Below are 15064 nucleotides of genomic sequence, written 5' to 3'. Positions count from 1 at the left end.
GACCTTTTCTGATGTACTTTTGATTACACAACTTGCATGTTTTCATGCCATCTTAGACAAGCACACTGAATCATCGGTATATTTTTTCAATAATGATCAAACTATTGTTTACTTGTAACCAAAAAACATCAGCGAAATTAAAGCACAAGTTTATTCGTATTTTTCAAATGTATTTGTGCTTGGATTACATTGTTGTTTTTGGTTACCTTGCTGCACAAAGGTTTCTATTCATTTCGTATTGCTTACTTGATTTTCTTCCCCTAGTTTTCATAGAGTGAACTTCATTGTGATATCAGTTGAATAAGTTTCATTAAATTTCCGAAAAACCACTAACAAACATAGTACAATAAAACACAAATTGTTAAGAAAATGTTTCATTTCAAGTGATAACATCATTTCCAATGATTTTTGTATTATTTATTTGTACAATGTAGATAGGCGGCTTGTGCACCAAAAAGGGAGAGGGGTCTAAGGAGATGAGGTTGCGGCTGAGGTGTGTCGAGCTCGTAAAGTTGACTTATTTTTCGAAAATTAAGCTAAATCATTGGGTTTTACCTTCATTACTGATTAAATTTACGTCTCTAAAAAATTTGGAACACGACCTCAAAAATCCGGACAGTTGATCACTGCAGACTCCCTCCCTCGAAGTTAAAATTTCTTTCCAAATTTTCTAAAATAATCTGAGAAAAATATAAAACACATACTTATTAAGTCAATGCTTATCTCTTTAAACATCATCGTTTTCCTAGGTACATATACAATTGTACATATAAAACCACAATGTAAACATTACGAAGCGTTTTAATTTGCAAGTCCAACCCTTTTGGGGTGTATTACCCGCCTCACTAGTTATGGATTCTAAGCTTTCGTGAACTAGTCTAGAAGATCTACCTCACTTCCTTCTACTTTGTTCCGGCAGGTGACGCCACGGTGACGATCTGCCATCGGCACACCCCCGCCGAGCAGCTGGTGGAATTCACCAAGCGGGCCGACATCCTGGTGGTGGCCACAGGCATCCCCCACCTCATCACCGCAGACATGGTCAAGGAAGGCGTGGCGGTCATCGACGTGGGCATCTCGCGCATCAAGGACCCCGTCTCGGGACAGTCCAGGCTCGTCGGGGACGTCGACTTCGACAGTGAGTAAATCCTCGTTTTGTTTTCATTACTAACTCTCTATCTGTCCCGAATCCTCATATAAATAATAGCGGATGATCGAGTAACCCGCGTGTTTCAACAATGAAACTCGCGCCGCTGCATGACAATTTGATAATATGTTTTGGTAGTGTTTGACATGCAGGGAAAGGCTTTATCGTGACGAGGCTGAACTCAATCCGGTAACTTAACTCTTTTACTGGTAAGACTGTGTCATTTCAGCGGAATGAAGAAACGAAAAAGCGGTCAACTATGAACGCTATCTACGGAAGTTTAGGGTTAATCAACTGGTGTTAGGGTTAAAATGTCAACTATCGAAATATCACTAAACCGGCAATTGCTTCGTTAAAATGTAGAAGAGTAGGAAGCAATTTTCACCCGTCATACCTTGACGGGCGACTTTATAGTTAGTTGTATAGTTGCGATTGAAAATAAGAAAAACAAGAGTTGCTAGAAAAAAGCATTACAGGAACAAGTTTACTTCGTGACGCTTTGTTGTTGGTTAACAATTTTGTAAACAAAGTGGCATAGTAAAATACATTGCAACAAACATATAAAATACATAACATATACCATAATTAATTGTTGCAGTTCGTCCAGTGCAAATAATAGTGCTGAAAACTTGAAATATGACCTTGACAGTGCTTACCGCTTTTAGGGCGTTCAGTGAAAATAGGGACGTGTTATTGGCGCTGACTTGAGTTGGAAAATTTTTGAAAAACTGAAGTCACCCAATTCATTTCAGCTCCGATTACCCTACTTATTATATTACTCGAAAAAGAGTTAAATATTGTCAAGGTCATGGTCCAACTTATCAGGGGTGGACTGCACTGAGTTTGAATACTTTTGTACTTATTTATGATATTGGTGATTTTAAGATTTTTTTCGAAAACTTTGAAATGTGTAGAATGCTCAAAAGTCACAAGTAAATGTATTTTTCCCTGACAATCGGGGTTAGACTTATTAAGGTTTGACGGTCACTGTCGTTACTTCTTTGAATTTCAGCAGAAGTAGAATGCTATTTGAGGTGGTCAGAATTAAATGGATTAAGAACAAATTCTGATTCAAAATTAAATTGCCACGTGAATAGTTACTTTTGAATTTTCAAATTATGATAGATTTTTAACTTAGTCTTTAAACTACAAAACTTTTTTAAAAATAAGTCTAAATCACTTTTGTACTTGATCAGTGTGAATTAACTTTAATCTTGATTATCTCATAACTTTAATGTTGGACATAATCCACTTCAGTCCTGAATCCGTCATTTACCATTTTCTTGCCGAGGAACCTTTTGTCTTATAACTCGGATTGAAATAGTCGATCACCATCACAAATAAAGATCACCAATGGATTATTGCAATAAATAGACTGCGAAGAACTCACGTAATAATGAGGAAGGGGACTGGTCTTCATAGTGTTTTGCTCGCGATTCCAAAATGGATTTTTATTTGTACTTGGACTCCTCGTTTACGTCCGACGACCTCAACCGGTAGCTCCGGTCGGTTGATCACTACAGCTAATGACGTTGACAGCTAATGACGTCAGCGGTGACTAATCGGTTGTTCACCAACCAATGCTTCATCGAACGCTTTCAGTTGATCACCGGTTACTTGCGCAGACATATAACACGCAGGTGAAAAATACTTTTAATTGGTCAAAAATCTCACGTGGTTCAATCAACCAGCTTCACTTGTGATTGACCGGTAAATCAACCGGTGAAGCTCATAGAACGACATTGGTAGCAACCAGTTAAGAGGTGGATCTCACCCGAGTGGTGGGGGAGATGGTTGAGCAACGGTGGCTAGCGGTAGAAACCGGTGAGGAATGGTGTGTAGGCAACGAACGATTAGCCAACGATGACCCTACAGTTCCTTGGCATCGTTGGGCCAACGTGAATATTTTCGAAGGGACATCGTTGAAAAATTGTTAGGCATTGCAGCAGATCGTTGGATTTCGTTGGCAAATGGTTGGTTGGGCAACGGTTGCCAAAGCAGACATTGTCAACCGTTCGCCACCCATAAGCTCCACCGTTGACCAACTTTCTCCCAACCGATTGTGCTACTAGGGCATAGAACGCTGCTGTTAGTAACCGGTCTACTGGTTGAGGCCGTCGAACGCAACCCAAGACATTTTTGATATCGTCAAATTCTCAGTCTCATTCATTTGCCTTTCAGGGGTGATAGAGAAAGCGAGCTACATCACCCCCGTGCCAGGGGGTGTGGGTCCCATGACGGTGGCCATGCTGATGAAGAACACCTACACGGCTGCCTGCAACGAGGTTCATTACCAGACCGGTACCATCGCCGAGTACCAGACCTGGGACGACGAGTCGGAGAACGTCGCTTTCGTCATTTGAGCTTGCTGGACTTGACCCCATGTGATTCCGTTGCCCCGTTTACATGTGATACTCGAGACGACATTGTGGGACACGTTATGGTTCGACTCTCATAGGATGGATTTCCGACGGACCAAAGATGGATTCCAATTCGCTAAAATAGGAGAGGGGAAAACCGGTATTAGAAAAGACATGCATATTTATGGTTGGGCTTCGCCATTGTACATTTTGGGATCGATATACGTAATAGTTCTGGTGTAGACCCGTTTGGTTGAACTTTACTCTTCAAAAGTCTCTTCCGTTTTTAAAATATTTAGTACATTCTAAATTATCTTGCCTTCTTGGTAATGAATCACCTTCTGGGCATACTGAATCGAATTGTATACTAACATGTTCTGTTTGAAAATATAAAGCACATTCCAAGGATTCCGTATAATACAAGATTTATGTAAGAAACAATGAACGGTTAAAGAATTATTCACAAGAAATTCCTGCAATGGAATCTCAAGTGTGAGCCAATAAAGCAAATAACGCCTCTTATTTCTGATGCTCCCAGAAAGAATATGAACTCCCTCAACGTCAGACCTCATCTTATCACAGCCAGACTATACCATTACTTTCAGCTACAGGCATTGTCTCCAAAAGAAGAAAACGATTCCAAAATAGTGACATGGATTTTCTTTCATTGTCGGTTTTCATTCTCTACTAGGAATGAATGCACAAATTGAAATATGACACCATCCATAACAGTTCAACAAGTGTCAACAAAACGCTTTCAAAATCTTTGTGAACTGTACAGGGCTGCGGAGTCGGAGTCGAGGGCTTGAAATTCCGAGAGTCGGAGTCGCTTATTTTCCCTCAGACTCCGCAGCATAGCCGAAGGTAAACAATTAGTTCGAAAGAGTACGTTTACCAAAAAGTTTTCGTAAGTTAACCCTTTAAGATCTGATTTGCAATTTCTTTTATTTTAACATTTTGCGCAGGGGGGAGACGGTATGAAGTGATTTTTTGATTCGTATTATTGCCGTTAATAAAATCACACAAAAACTTAAAACGGGAAACACTGGATTAGAGTGTTTAGATTGAAATCTTTTATCATTTCGAAAATATTTCTTCTAATTTTGTATTTCATTTTAGAAACAATCAGTTTTGACTTCTGGTATGAATGGATGATTGAAACATTTCACTGTTTTATGTTGTTCAAATCATGTGCGTTTTGTAGTATAATGTGCACCAGCTTTCTATAGTTCAACGCGAGAAAGGTGACTTCTTTTTTCTAAATAACAAAGATTTAAATGAAGTATTTAAAAGAGAAAAGACAGTATGTTTGTAAGTTGTGGTAGTGGAAAATTGTGGAATTAAGCAGACATGAATACTAACTAGCAATGAACTGCCAAATAATAGATCATTGAAGTTTTTACGAATCATAATTAAAACTGCAAATTGAGATTTTATGAATTAAATACATTAAGTTCTATAAAGCAAGCATTCATTTTTATTTTGAGGTTATTTTGCTTGCGTAGTTACTAGTTACTTAGAATGAGAAAAAAAAATTACCTTCCAATTTATTTGTTTTCTGCTTTAGAATTAATAAATTCTAAAGATTAAAATGTATTAAAAAATACCGCAGACGATATTCATTTTTAAACAAACTCGTTCTAATAACTTGAATTTTAGTACGCAATGCATTGTGAGTGTCCAATTAAACAAGAAAACATAGACTAATAATAAGAGTAGACCGAGCTATGGCAACCCTTTTGCTGCTCATAAACCAAACCATGTGACTGGTGGATATCCTAGCAACAACGGGCGTTGATCGTAGCAGACGATCAACGCCAGCGAGAAATAAAATAAATAGAATTGATGGAACACGGAAGAATGATCTTTTATGGAGTCCGATTTGTAAATTTGTTATTCTAAATTGCAAATATTTTGTTAATATAGTGAGTTTTTCGTTTAGATAGTATTGTGCATTTTCTTTAGTCAATTTCAATAACTCTCTAAGCAATAAAAGATGCAAGCGACCAAGAAGAATCGGCAAACGGTAAGATTTTTACCTACAGTTTCAATTTAAGATACCGATTAGTACATTTTTGCGTTAACGCAAAACGTTTACGCCATTTCGTTCACGCCAACGCTGACAGCTCCAAATGAAATAAAAGTTACCGAAAACTGATCAAAAACTATTACTAATGTCAAAATAATGCATAACTAAAAGAAAAACAGTTCAATCTCTGCACTTGGAAGTTTTTTTTAATGAAAACACATTGTCTTAAAATACATGTCGAGTGCCAAACTATAGATAATGCTGCCATCTAGCAACCATGCTGCCAAAGTCTTCGCCAAGCCCTTCCACTAGTCACATGATACATCTATGAACCAATTTTCTTCATCAGCAAGAATGAGAAAGCTCGGTCTACTCTTATTATTAGTCTATGCAAGAAAACTACTCGCCAAAAAATGTGCCAAATCGGCTAGACTTGTTTTTGTTGATACTTGTTTCGGAAACTTGAAACTGGTTTCTTACTTCAAATTTATTTCTTAAAAGAGACTAGTGCTAATGGAAATTACACTTGAAGAGCCCTAACTGATTTACAAGTGATTTCAGATGAATTATGGATTTGAATGCACTGCTTGTTTACTTACAAAGGTTAGTTAACTAATATTTGAGTTTTTTAGTATATTGAATGCTTCTAAACTTGTTTTCAGTAAATGTTAGGTACGCCATTTTTTTAAAGATTACTTTGTTCGAAGAATGATTAACTGCGTTCGATTTTTTTTTAACAATCGGTGATATATTATTGTATATAAAAATGTGACATTCAAATTTCAATTACAAAATGCGTTTTGTGATTTATATTATTTAACATTTGTACCTATGTTTATAATGCCAATCTCTAGAGATTTATAACTATTACTGATGTAATAACTTTACGTCGACTTTTGTACCAAAATGCTATGTGTAACATTTACACCATTTGGTTGTATATTGCTTATTTTATGACATTGTTCTTAAAGATAGTGTTGAATGCATTTATTTCAATAAATCATTTTAAGATACTTTTTAAAATACCTTTATATGCATCATATTGAATTGCATCTATAGTTTAAAAAACTGTAGTGTACAATGTACAGCAGTTAATTCCTGACCATCTACGAGCCAGTCTAGAATCAAGAAAATGTAGTATTTTTGTAGCAAGGAACAAAATCAAATGACTATTTTGTGTCAAAATATCTAAAATTCAGAACGTTTTTCTTTCATTTCTTTTCCGCTTTCTTCATCGTTCGAACATTTATTTTTCATTGCGTTTACGTTCTACATTACATAAATGCAAACAATTTTTACTGTACTGATTATTATTTCTTGTACAAAGTTTTTTGTACCAATGCAGTCACGTTTTAAAGCAAGAACAATTTTTACCTTATTTGCTACTCATTTTTAGCTTTTTTTGCGGCAAATTGTGATTTTTACTATCCACAGTACCCAAATCCGTAGGTAATCGGGAGTTGACTGCATTAATCATTATTGGGTCATTTCACGGTAATTCAGACATTTATGTAAAGTTCGTAACGTGATCTTTTTTTGCCATAACTTTTTAATTTACTGTTTGATTAGCCTATTATTTTATTTTAAGCTTTTCCTACCAACAAACCAGCTGAAATTAAAAAAAAAAATAATTTGAATTTTGACATCTTGAATTCAAATTGTGTTTTTCGCAATCACGAGTGTGTGCATGTAGGCGTGTGTGTTTGTGTGTGGGGGGTATGTGTGTGTATGTGTTTGTGAATGTATGTGTGCGTGTGTGTGTGTGTAGGACATGGACGCAACCTGGAGCCGGCTTTCGCTATAGGAGCAGCATCGTGAGGAGCCGGTCGACGGTGATGCTGGCAGAGGGTGCTGGCGGAAAAATAAAATGATAGGACGCCAAAAACAGTCAAATGAAAGCAATAAGCAATCGTGATTGCTCAATAATTTGCAAATCAAACGTTAAATTAAAAAGTTATGGCAAAAAAAGGTCACGTTACGGACTCCACATAAATCAAAAATACCGTGAAATGCTCCTCTTCTAAAACGTATTTCAAATCACAACTTTAATATGCACCAGAAAACGCTCCAATAGTATTTTATTCATAATTGTCGAAAAAAAAAATAAGAAGTGGAATGTGATGAGCTAACCAAGTTGGAACTTTGAAAATATATTTTTTTTCTTTTGTATAATAAATTAATAGCACAGGTGAATAAATTAAATTGTTTCAACTCGTTCCCGAGCTTATAGAAAACCCTTTTTCAATGTAAAATATGTGCACATCAAAAAAAAAAAAAGGTGGCGTCCCGAAACACAGAACAGTTGGCATCGATAAAGGGTGTATTTTCAACCTTAAAACACATGTCAACAATATTTCAACAGATTTTTTTTAACGTGGTTTTTATCACTCCTTTTGGATCATTTGTATTGGAAGTTCTTTTAGTATCTTAGTGATGCTAAAAGATACACTAGACCAGGGTCGGGTTTACAGGTTTAGGGTCCCGTGTTAATACATTGTGTCTTCTAAAGTTGAACGCAAAAATAATATCCATGTGATGTTTTGGATTTACATCGGGACCCCTATGTCGGTGGGGGGGGGGGGGGATTCGGGGAATGCTCATAATCGTGACTTTAGCGACATAGTAAATCCGCCACTACACTAGACCGAATTTTCGTTATTTTCATTATGATTGCATGTGTGTGTGTGCATGTGTGCGTGCCCGCACCCCGACGTCTTAAGGAACTAGATCAGTTTCGTCAGGGGTGCTCACTTGCGGGGGAGGGTTTGAGGGTATTTTTCACTTTTTCTTGGAGGGGGTTCTCACTTTTGGGGAGCTTTTTGCAGGGTTCGTACGCTCCTTCAAAACTCCTCCAATACTTCTTCATTTAGGAATTGTTTTGAAAGGCCCTTCAAACTCCTTCAATTTGGTTTTAACACAATCAAAACTCCTTCTTTTTTAGTTCAAAGCTACATAATCTTCCTTTATCACAGTCATATAAAATACTTCATATAACCCTATGGAGAAGCAACCATGTAGAAGAATTAAGACTTTCTGATGACGGTGAAGTCACAAGCTAGCGAGTTTTTATTATCAAAAAAATGTGAATGGCCTAATTGGTCTATTTGGTGAACCCACCTAGCATATAAATTGATTTCATGGACACTTCATGGCACCCCTCACTTCTTCCTACAGCACAGCAGCTGAAGGTGCCACGGTACCCAGTTAAAGAACATTGTAAAAGGGGGGAAGGGCAGACGGGTGCATAAAATTGTGACAAGTGGAAAAGAAAGGGTGATAAAAAGTGACATCACACCGTTATTATAGCAGTATGTTTATTTAAAAAAAAATGACGTGACAAGAGAAAAGTGAAGTGTGACACTTTGGGACGAAAGGGCAAGTAGGTCAAATACATATGTAGAAAAAAAGTTTGACATTTAAGGACAGCCCAAAAGCACTAATCTCAAAATCTCATTTCAGTCCTTCAAAACTCCTTCATTTTATTTCTGAAATTGAGTACAAACCCTGTTTTTGTTATTTAGGGGGTCAGTGCGCCCTTTGCTGTCGGGGTGGATGGATACCCCCGGCTTCGTTGCTTTCCTGATGTTCAATGCAAGAGTAAGAAATATACACAATCAAAGAAAAACATACGTAACTTTCAGTTAAATTTTATATTCTATTTTCCTTCCCTAAAAACTCATCACATTAGAGACAGATTCTCACCAACACTGATGCATTTTCAAATTCGTGAGAAATTTTAATCTGCATTGAAATAACTGTATGTGTGGTTGCATATTAATTCTTTCTTTTGAAATAAAGAAGTAACATATCACACTTCCCAAAGCGTACTTCCAAAAACTCCATTTTAGTTGAATCGTTTTTTGGTTTTAAATACTTGGATTTTTTCCGGAAGGCTTTCGATCCCTGTAATTTGTATATTTCGCATAATGCACCGAGTAAAAAGTGTTCGGGTTGGTATGGTGTTTGTACTAGAAACATTTTGACCTTCAGAAAGCTTGTTGAATCTTCAGCTTTTGCAGCAATGCCCATCTGGGGGGGGGGGAGGGGGGCACGGCGCAGACTGCACCATTGAAATTTTTAGGGGGAGCTCTTGTTTTGGGGGGGGGGGTCTTTGCGATATTGAGGGGGGCGCCCTTGATCTTAGAGGGTTGTGCACCTTCGCAGACAGTAACACTTTCTTCTATTTTATCGATAATCGACACCTTAATGTGCCTTCAACATTGGTGTAAATAAAAAAAAAAAGTATAAGAGATAGTGTGTTATAGTGTTGATGTGTATTTTATGTCTTGTACTGTAGTTCACCAAAGAGCCTGTTTCCAATCAAATCACACTAAGAAACGTAACAAAAAACTTTATTCACTTGGCTTTACAGAAATTTTCAATCAAACTAGATGAAGAATAAGTATATGAGGCGTTACAGCTAAAATAGATCAAGTATATTTCACCTTGGTTCACTTTAGCTCTGAACGTAGCAATGAACTTCGTCTGAACTTCGGCAATGAAACGTTGCGTTCATAAATGAGGCTTTCAGAGCTAAAGCGGAATAAGTCAAAATGACCTAGTTCCATTTTTAGCTATGAATGCCTCATGTATGGTACACTATTGATGAATAAAAACTTTTTTTTTTCACAATTACGATATATTTTGTAACTTTCACGGTTTATTTTCATTCTCTGAAAATATTATTCAAAAATGAGTTTTTTTAACGAGAAACTAATTTAATTTTCAAAGAAGTACAGCTTCTTAAGTACTCGTAATTTTACCGGCTACGCAATTAAATTTTGTTGCCAGGCGGTTAATTCTAGATCCTTGGAACTGGTGATTTCTCAGAGGGTTTACATTGTCGAAATTGTAGAAAAAGCTAAAATTTCAAGGGAAAACAATGTAGTTTCGAGTCCTGTCCTCTAAGAACAAAATGATTTTGGTGGAAATGTTATACCGCCTCGAGCTCAAAAGCTTAAGTGGCATACTACATCCGATAAATATTCACTAATTTTTTACTCCTCCCCCCCCCCATGAGATTTTAAAGTATACATAAAGTGATCTTGGATCAGAAAATTACACCCTTTAACTACTTAAGGAACTAAGGAACTGTCCAGGAAGGTGCTTAAGGAACTCTTGCATAAGATGCAAGTTCCAGTCGAATTTTTTTCGTTCTTTTTTACATTTTATTATTTGCGCATTTACGTAAAAATTTCTGTTATTAAAAATGTACCTGCGTTATTGACAGAACTTGCAAGAAGCAAACGGTATAAAACCCAGTATTCTTATTATTTCAATTATTTTTTGTTTTGCAAAAAAAAAAAATGCATTATATCTTCCTCTAGCAGTGTCACAAGTTATATGAATGATCCCTATATTGAGGTTAAAGGGGCGAATTTAGAGTAGCTGGCTTTTCCTTCCGAGTTATATTTTAGCAAATCTCTCATGGCTTATTCTGCCGAGGGAAGGTAAAGGATAGTAACTGCAAATTTTTCATCTTCATTTTCTTGCATTTTGTCTTCTGTTGTACGTTAAGCTTTACTGAATAAGCATGCTTATTTAATTTCCGCTGAAAAACAAGTGTCAGAAAAACGTCTAATTCCAACATTCCCCTCCCCCCCCTTCCTTCCAAACCGCGTTTCTTCAAATATCTCGAAAACTCATTTCTGCATATGCTGCCGTTTTCCTGCCCACAGTAGTATTCCTCTTCCGAACATCAGAAATACGGTAAAACCTCTCATATTTAGGGACCTGACAATATTTTCAGCATGGTTTCATTTCCCCACCACTGTACCAGTATTTCTTTTCTACTGATACTTGTGCGCGTGGTCACAGTTAACAGGGGTGTTCTGGATTTTAACATCCCTTGAAGATTAAAAAATTTCCTTTATCCTCAAAAGAAAAAAAAAAAAACAATAATAATAATAAGTTTGCATTTCGCCTTTTTTTGAATTGCAAGTTCATTATTTTCGTTTAATTGAAAATGGATATCGGCCATGATGTTAAAATTATGATTACTTTTAGGAAAAGGGAAGTAAAATATTTTTCAGGAATTAGGTGTGGGTATTCTGTTCAAAAATAACTTTCTGCAATGGTCTCCATGCCTGTGTATGTTCAAGAAAATACACGCTTATAGTGGAAGTGATTTCAGGAAAAAATTCCAACTCGATTAACTTTTCATTTCAATCCTACATCAATATTGACTTTTCAACATGATGCTTGAACGTACGTTTCTCCCTAGTCCCAAAAACGATTAGCCGTAGAATGTTGAAACCTTGTACTTAGGACTTCGTCTAAGGTCTCTAACTCTATGTAGGCGGCACTCCACTGTACCAAAAAGCTTGAACATTTCCTCAAGTCCTTGGCATAATTTAAACAACTTCAGATGGCTTTGGATGTTTAAAGGCTTTATATGAGACGGTTATAAGATTTAGTTTCTTTTGCCAAAATAATAAATATAACTCCATAACCATGCAAGACAGATATTGTTCACATGCTTTTTCCAAAGCAAATCATTAAATGTATGCATTACAGAGGTTTTACTGTAGTTCCTTCACAATAGACGTGGATATTGCTTTCTTAAACAATGAGATTTCAGTCAGACAGTCGAGTTTTGAGGGAAAACACTGATTGTTCTTTTGTGGTCTGTGGTCTGGTCTAGAAGAGCTTCTTTAGAAGGTAGAGCCCCAGCACCATGAGCAGGAGCGAGGCCATGTTCCTGGGAGCTTCGTTGCATCCGTCGCCCTGACAGTTGCACACATTGGTCTTGCCACCGAAGCCAGTCCGGTAATAGCAAGGCCGGTCAGCGTCGTACTGGTTAGTAGCGCACTGCCGGATCACTCGCATCGAACTCTTTTCTGAAATACGAATGAAGTTTCTTTTGTGAGTAAACTAACGCATTTACAACACACATAGTAATAAATAAATATTGTCTGTTTTTCACGAGAAGGCTCTTCGCCACGCCTCCTCGAACGCAGAGTTCCATTTTACGCGGGGGTGATCGATAAGCAATCCACGCGCTTCTAAAGGAGACAAAACCGGACATCCTTAACTTGGGCGTGCATTTTAATGTGCAAAACAGGCTTAGTGTCCTTTACATCATTTGATTCACTAGTTGTCATTTTAGTTGTTCTTACATTTTAAAAACTGCTGCTTCTACAACAAAAATGCTATGATCCGAATATACCTTCTGTCGAAAACAGCGAAATAGAATCATCGGATACCACGTGACGAGGGAGGAGTCAAGTGCCTTTTCGTAGAAAACGACAATACGTAGGACGTCGGGAAATTAAGTTCCGTCTTAAAATGAAAAAAAGCGCAAATGCAGATACAGCAAAGAAATTGATTGCATAAAAATCAACCACTCTACACTATTTTTCTGTATATCCCCTGCAATTTTCAAGAAATTTGTCATAGCGTTGTACAAGTTTTTGTATATCAGCCTATGACCTCCAGCTCGGTTATGGACTATTCCAGACTACTGATTCTATAACAAGGACGAAACTACACTCTACATTGCGCAGCACGTGTTTTAGATATTGTATAATAAACTTCGAATAAAAATGCTGTTATGCGAGCAACACGATGCAGAAAATAGTGCAGAAACATACCACTGACAGATCACATGTGAATTGTAATGTTAGGTTACTTTAGTTATCTGATTCTTGATTGACCCGCTCGAAACGTCCTGGCCTGCTATAAAAATATCTTGTAAAAACACCTTATGTAAAAGTTCACATATTCACTAGGTAATAAACTACAGGACTAAATAATTCACGTACTGCATTGCGATAATGAGTTAATAATCTCTCAGTGTTCAGTATGCTTAATCCCACTACATTAAATTTAACTTCCCAGATCTTGGGGAACGTTCATTAATTGCGTAAGGATGATTTTGTCCATTTTTGACCCCCTCCCCCCATGCAAGGTTAAGTATGATTTTTCAAACCCCTTCCCATATCTTACGTAAGATTCCATTTTGTTTTTCAAAATAATAAAATAACGAATCTTGCATCACTGGAATCGTTATTAAATTCACTATTATAAATTTAAAAAAAAAAAAAAAAAAACTTTTTGTGTAAAGAAATATTTATTAAAATGAATCTAGGCTGAATGTTTTTTTTTTTTTCCGACAAACATTTTTTGTATATGATGCAATATTAATTAAAAATAAAACACGTCATACACAGTTCGAGTCTTTCATTATATTTTACACTATTCATTCTTTGAAAAACAAGTAAAAAAAAAAAAAACAGCTCATCCTGATACTTTTTTACCTTCAAATGAAATATGATCCTGGCCAAACCACTTTCCGCGCGATTTCTGATATAAAATATCGACTTGGAAAATATTACGTAAAAATGGGTCCCCCCCCCCAAGGATGTGTAGAGATTTTCCCAACCCCCTCGGGACTCTTACGTAATTAATGAATGGCCCCTTGTGAGCAAAGTGCGAACTTTAAAAATGCTATGACGATAGGCCATTCGAATGGAGGTCGACCAGGGACTATTCGATTGAAAACTGAATGCTCTACCGAGTGAGCCACCCGGCTCTGCCTTCAGAAAGGGGGTAAATTATGGAATTTCATAAAAGGATAAGGAATATCTTGTGGACCAATAGAAAAATGGGCAAGAGAAATACAAGATAGAGGATTGAACCTGCTCTTGGCGTCAATTCCAATACTTTAATCCTATGCTAAACAGTGCTTCAGTTTTTTTTTTTTTTTTTTTTTTTTTGGCATCAGTTCGTTCCCCCCCCCCCCTAGTGAATTTTAATTTTTTCCCAAACTACACGACGAAATTTGTAAACTGAAGAAATATTGCAAATATCTCTTTGGTTATAATATCGAGACAATTGCAGACACAAAAGAACACTTACGTCCTAGAACATCGAAGTCCACCCATTGCTCCTGTGTTCTACAGGACGTGTCGCTGGGACTGGAGCATGTCTGTAGGAATTGGTTGTTTTTTCCGATTTCCATGCAACCGGGGTCGTTCATGCTGTTGCACACATGACACTGCAGGCATGTCACTGAATAAGAGAGAAAAAAAAAAGAGTGTTTTATCAAAATTAATTATTGAGTTAAAAAACATTTAATTTGAAGCAATAGTGGTTTTAATGAGATACATTTTGTTCAATTTACAAAATTAAGCATTTTAAGAAATTCTTTATAATTTTGTCTCAGAAACATCGATAATATGAAAACTAAAGTGTGGTTAAGGATACATATCGCATGCGCGTTAAAAACTGTCAACAAGAGCCGCGTTCGCATGAGACTTTTGTCAGGGTTCATACTCTATTCGGATGAAGAAATTCCATGACTTTTCCAAGACTTTTTCATGACTTCATAAAAATTTTCATGACCTTGTTACACGAAGAGAATAGTACTATTTAATGTCAAACTTGCCAATTTTTTTCCGGAAACGAGCATTAGCAAAGCTTTTACATGACTGCAACTACTTCATCGAAGCATTTACTTGTGACTGAAAACATATCAGTGCACACTGCAGAAACTAATAAACTATTCTTATTTGTCTTTATTATATA

The 15064-nt window shown here is 36.7% G+C and overlaps 2 protein-coding genes across 2 annotated transcripts in view; one reads left to right on the top strand and one right to left on the bottom strand.

The window, feature by feature from the left end:
• LOC129223293 (bifunctional methylenetetrahydrofolate dehydrogenase/cyclohydrolase, mitochondrial-like) overlaps window positions 1-3510 on the top strand; it is a 4447-nt gene extending 937 nt beyond the window's left edge. The window contains exons 2-3 of the mRNA XM_054857858.1: window positions 920-1138; window positions 3329-3510. Of these exons, the coding sequence (XP_054713833.1) occupies window positions 920-1138; window positions 3329-3510 (401 nt within the window). The remainder of the gene's footprint in view (window positions 1-919; window positions 1139-3328) is intronic.
• A 6370-nt stretch (window positions 3511-9880) lies between these two features.
• LOC129222090 (uncharacterized) overlaps window positions 9881-15064 on the bottom strand; it is a 50919-nt gene continuing 45735 nt past the window's right edge. Inside the window, exons 2-3 of the mRNA XM_054856524.1 lie at window positions 14396-14548; window positions 9881-12375 (exon numbers count right to left, since the gene is read on the bottom strand). Coding sequence (XP_054712499.1) covers window positions 12176-12375; window positions 14396-14548 — 353 coding nt within the window. The 3' untranslated portion in view covers window positions 9881-12175. The remainder of the gene's footprint in view (window positions 12376-14395; window positions 14549-15064) is intronic.

The sequence above is a fragment of the Uloborus diversus genome, chromosome 5 (genome assembly GCF_026930045.1).
Source record: "Uloborus diversus isolate 005 chromosome 5, Udiv.v.3.1, whole genome shotgun sequence".
In the NCBI taxonomy this organism is placed as follows: domain Eukaryota; kingdom Metazoa; phylum Arthropoda; class Arachnida; order Araneae; family Uloboridae; genus Uloborus; species Uloborus diversus.
Note: the sequence above shows the minus strand (reverse complement) of the source record. Positions and strands in the feature narration are given on the sequence as shown.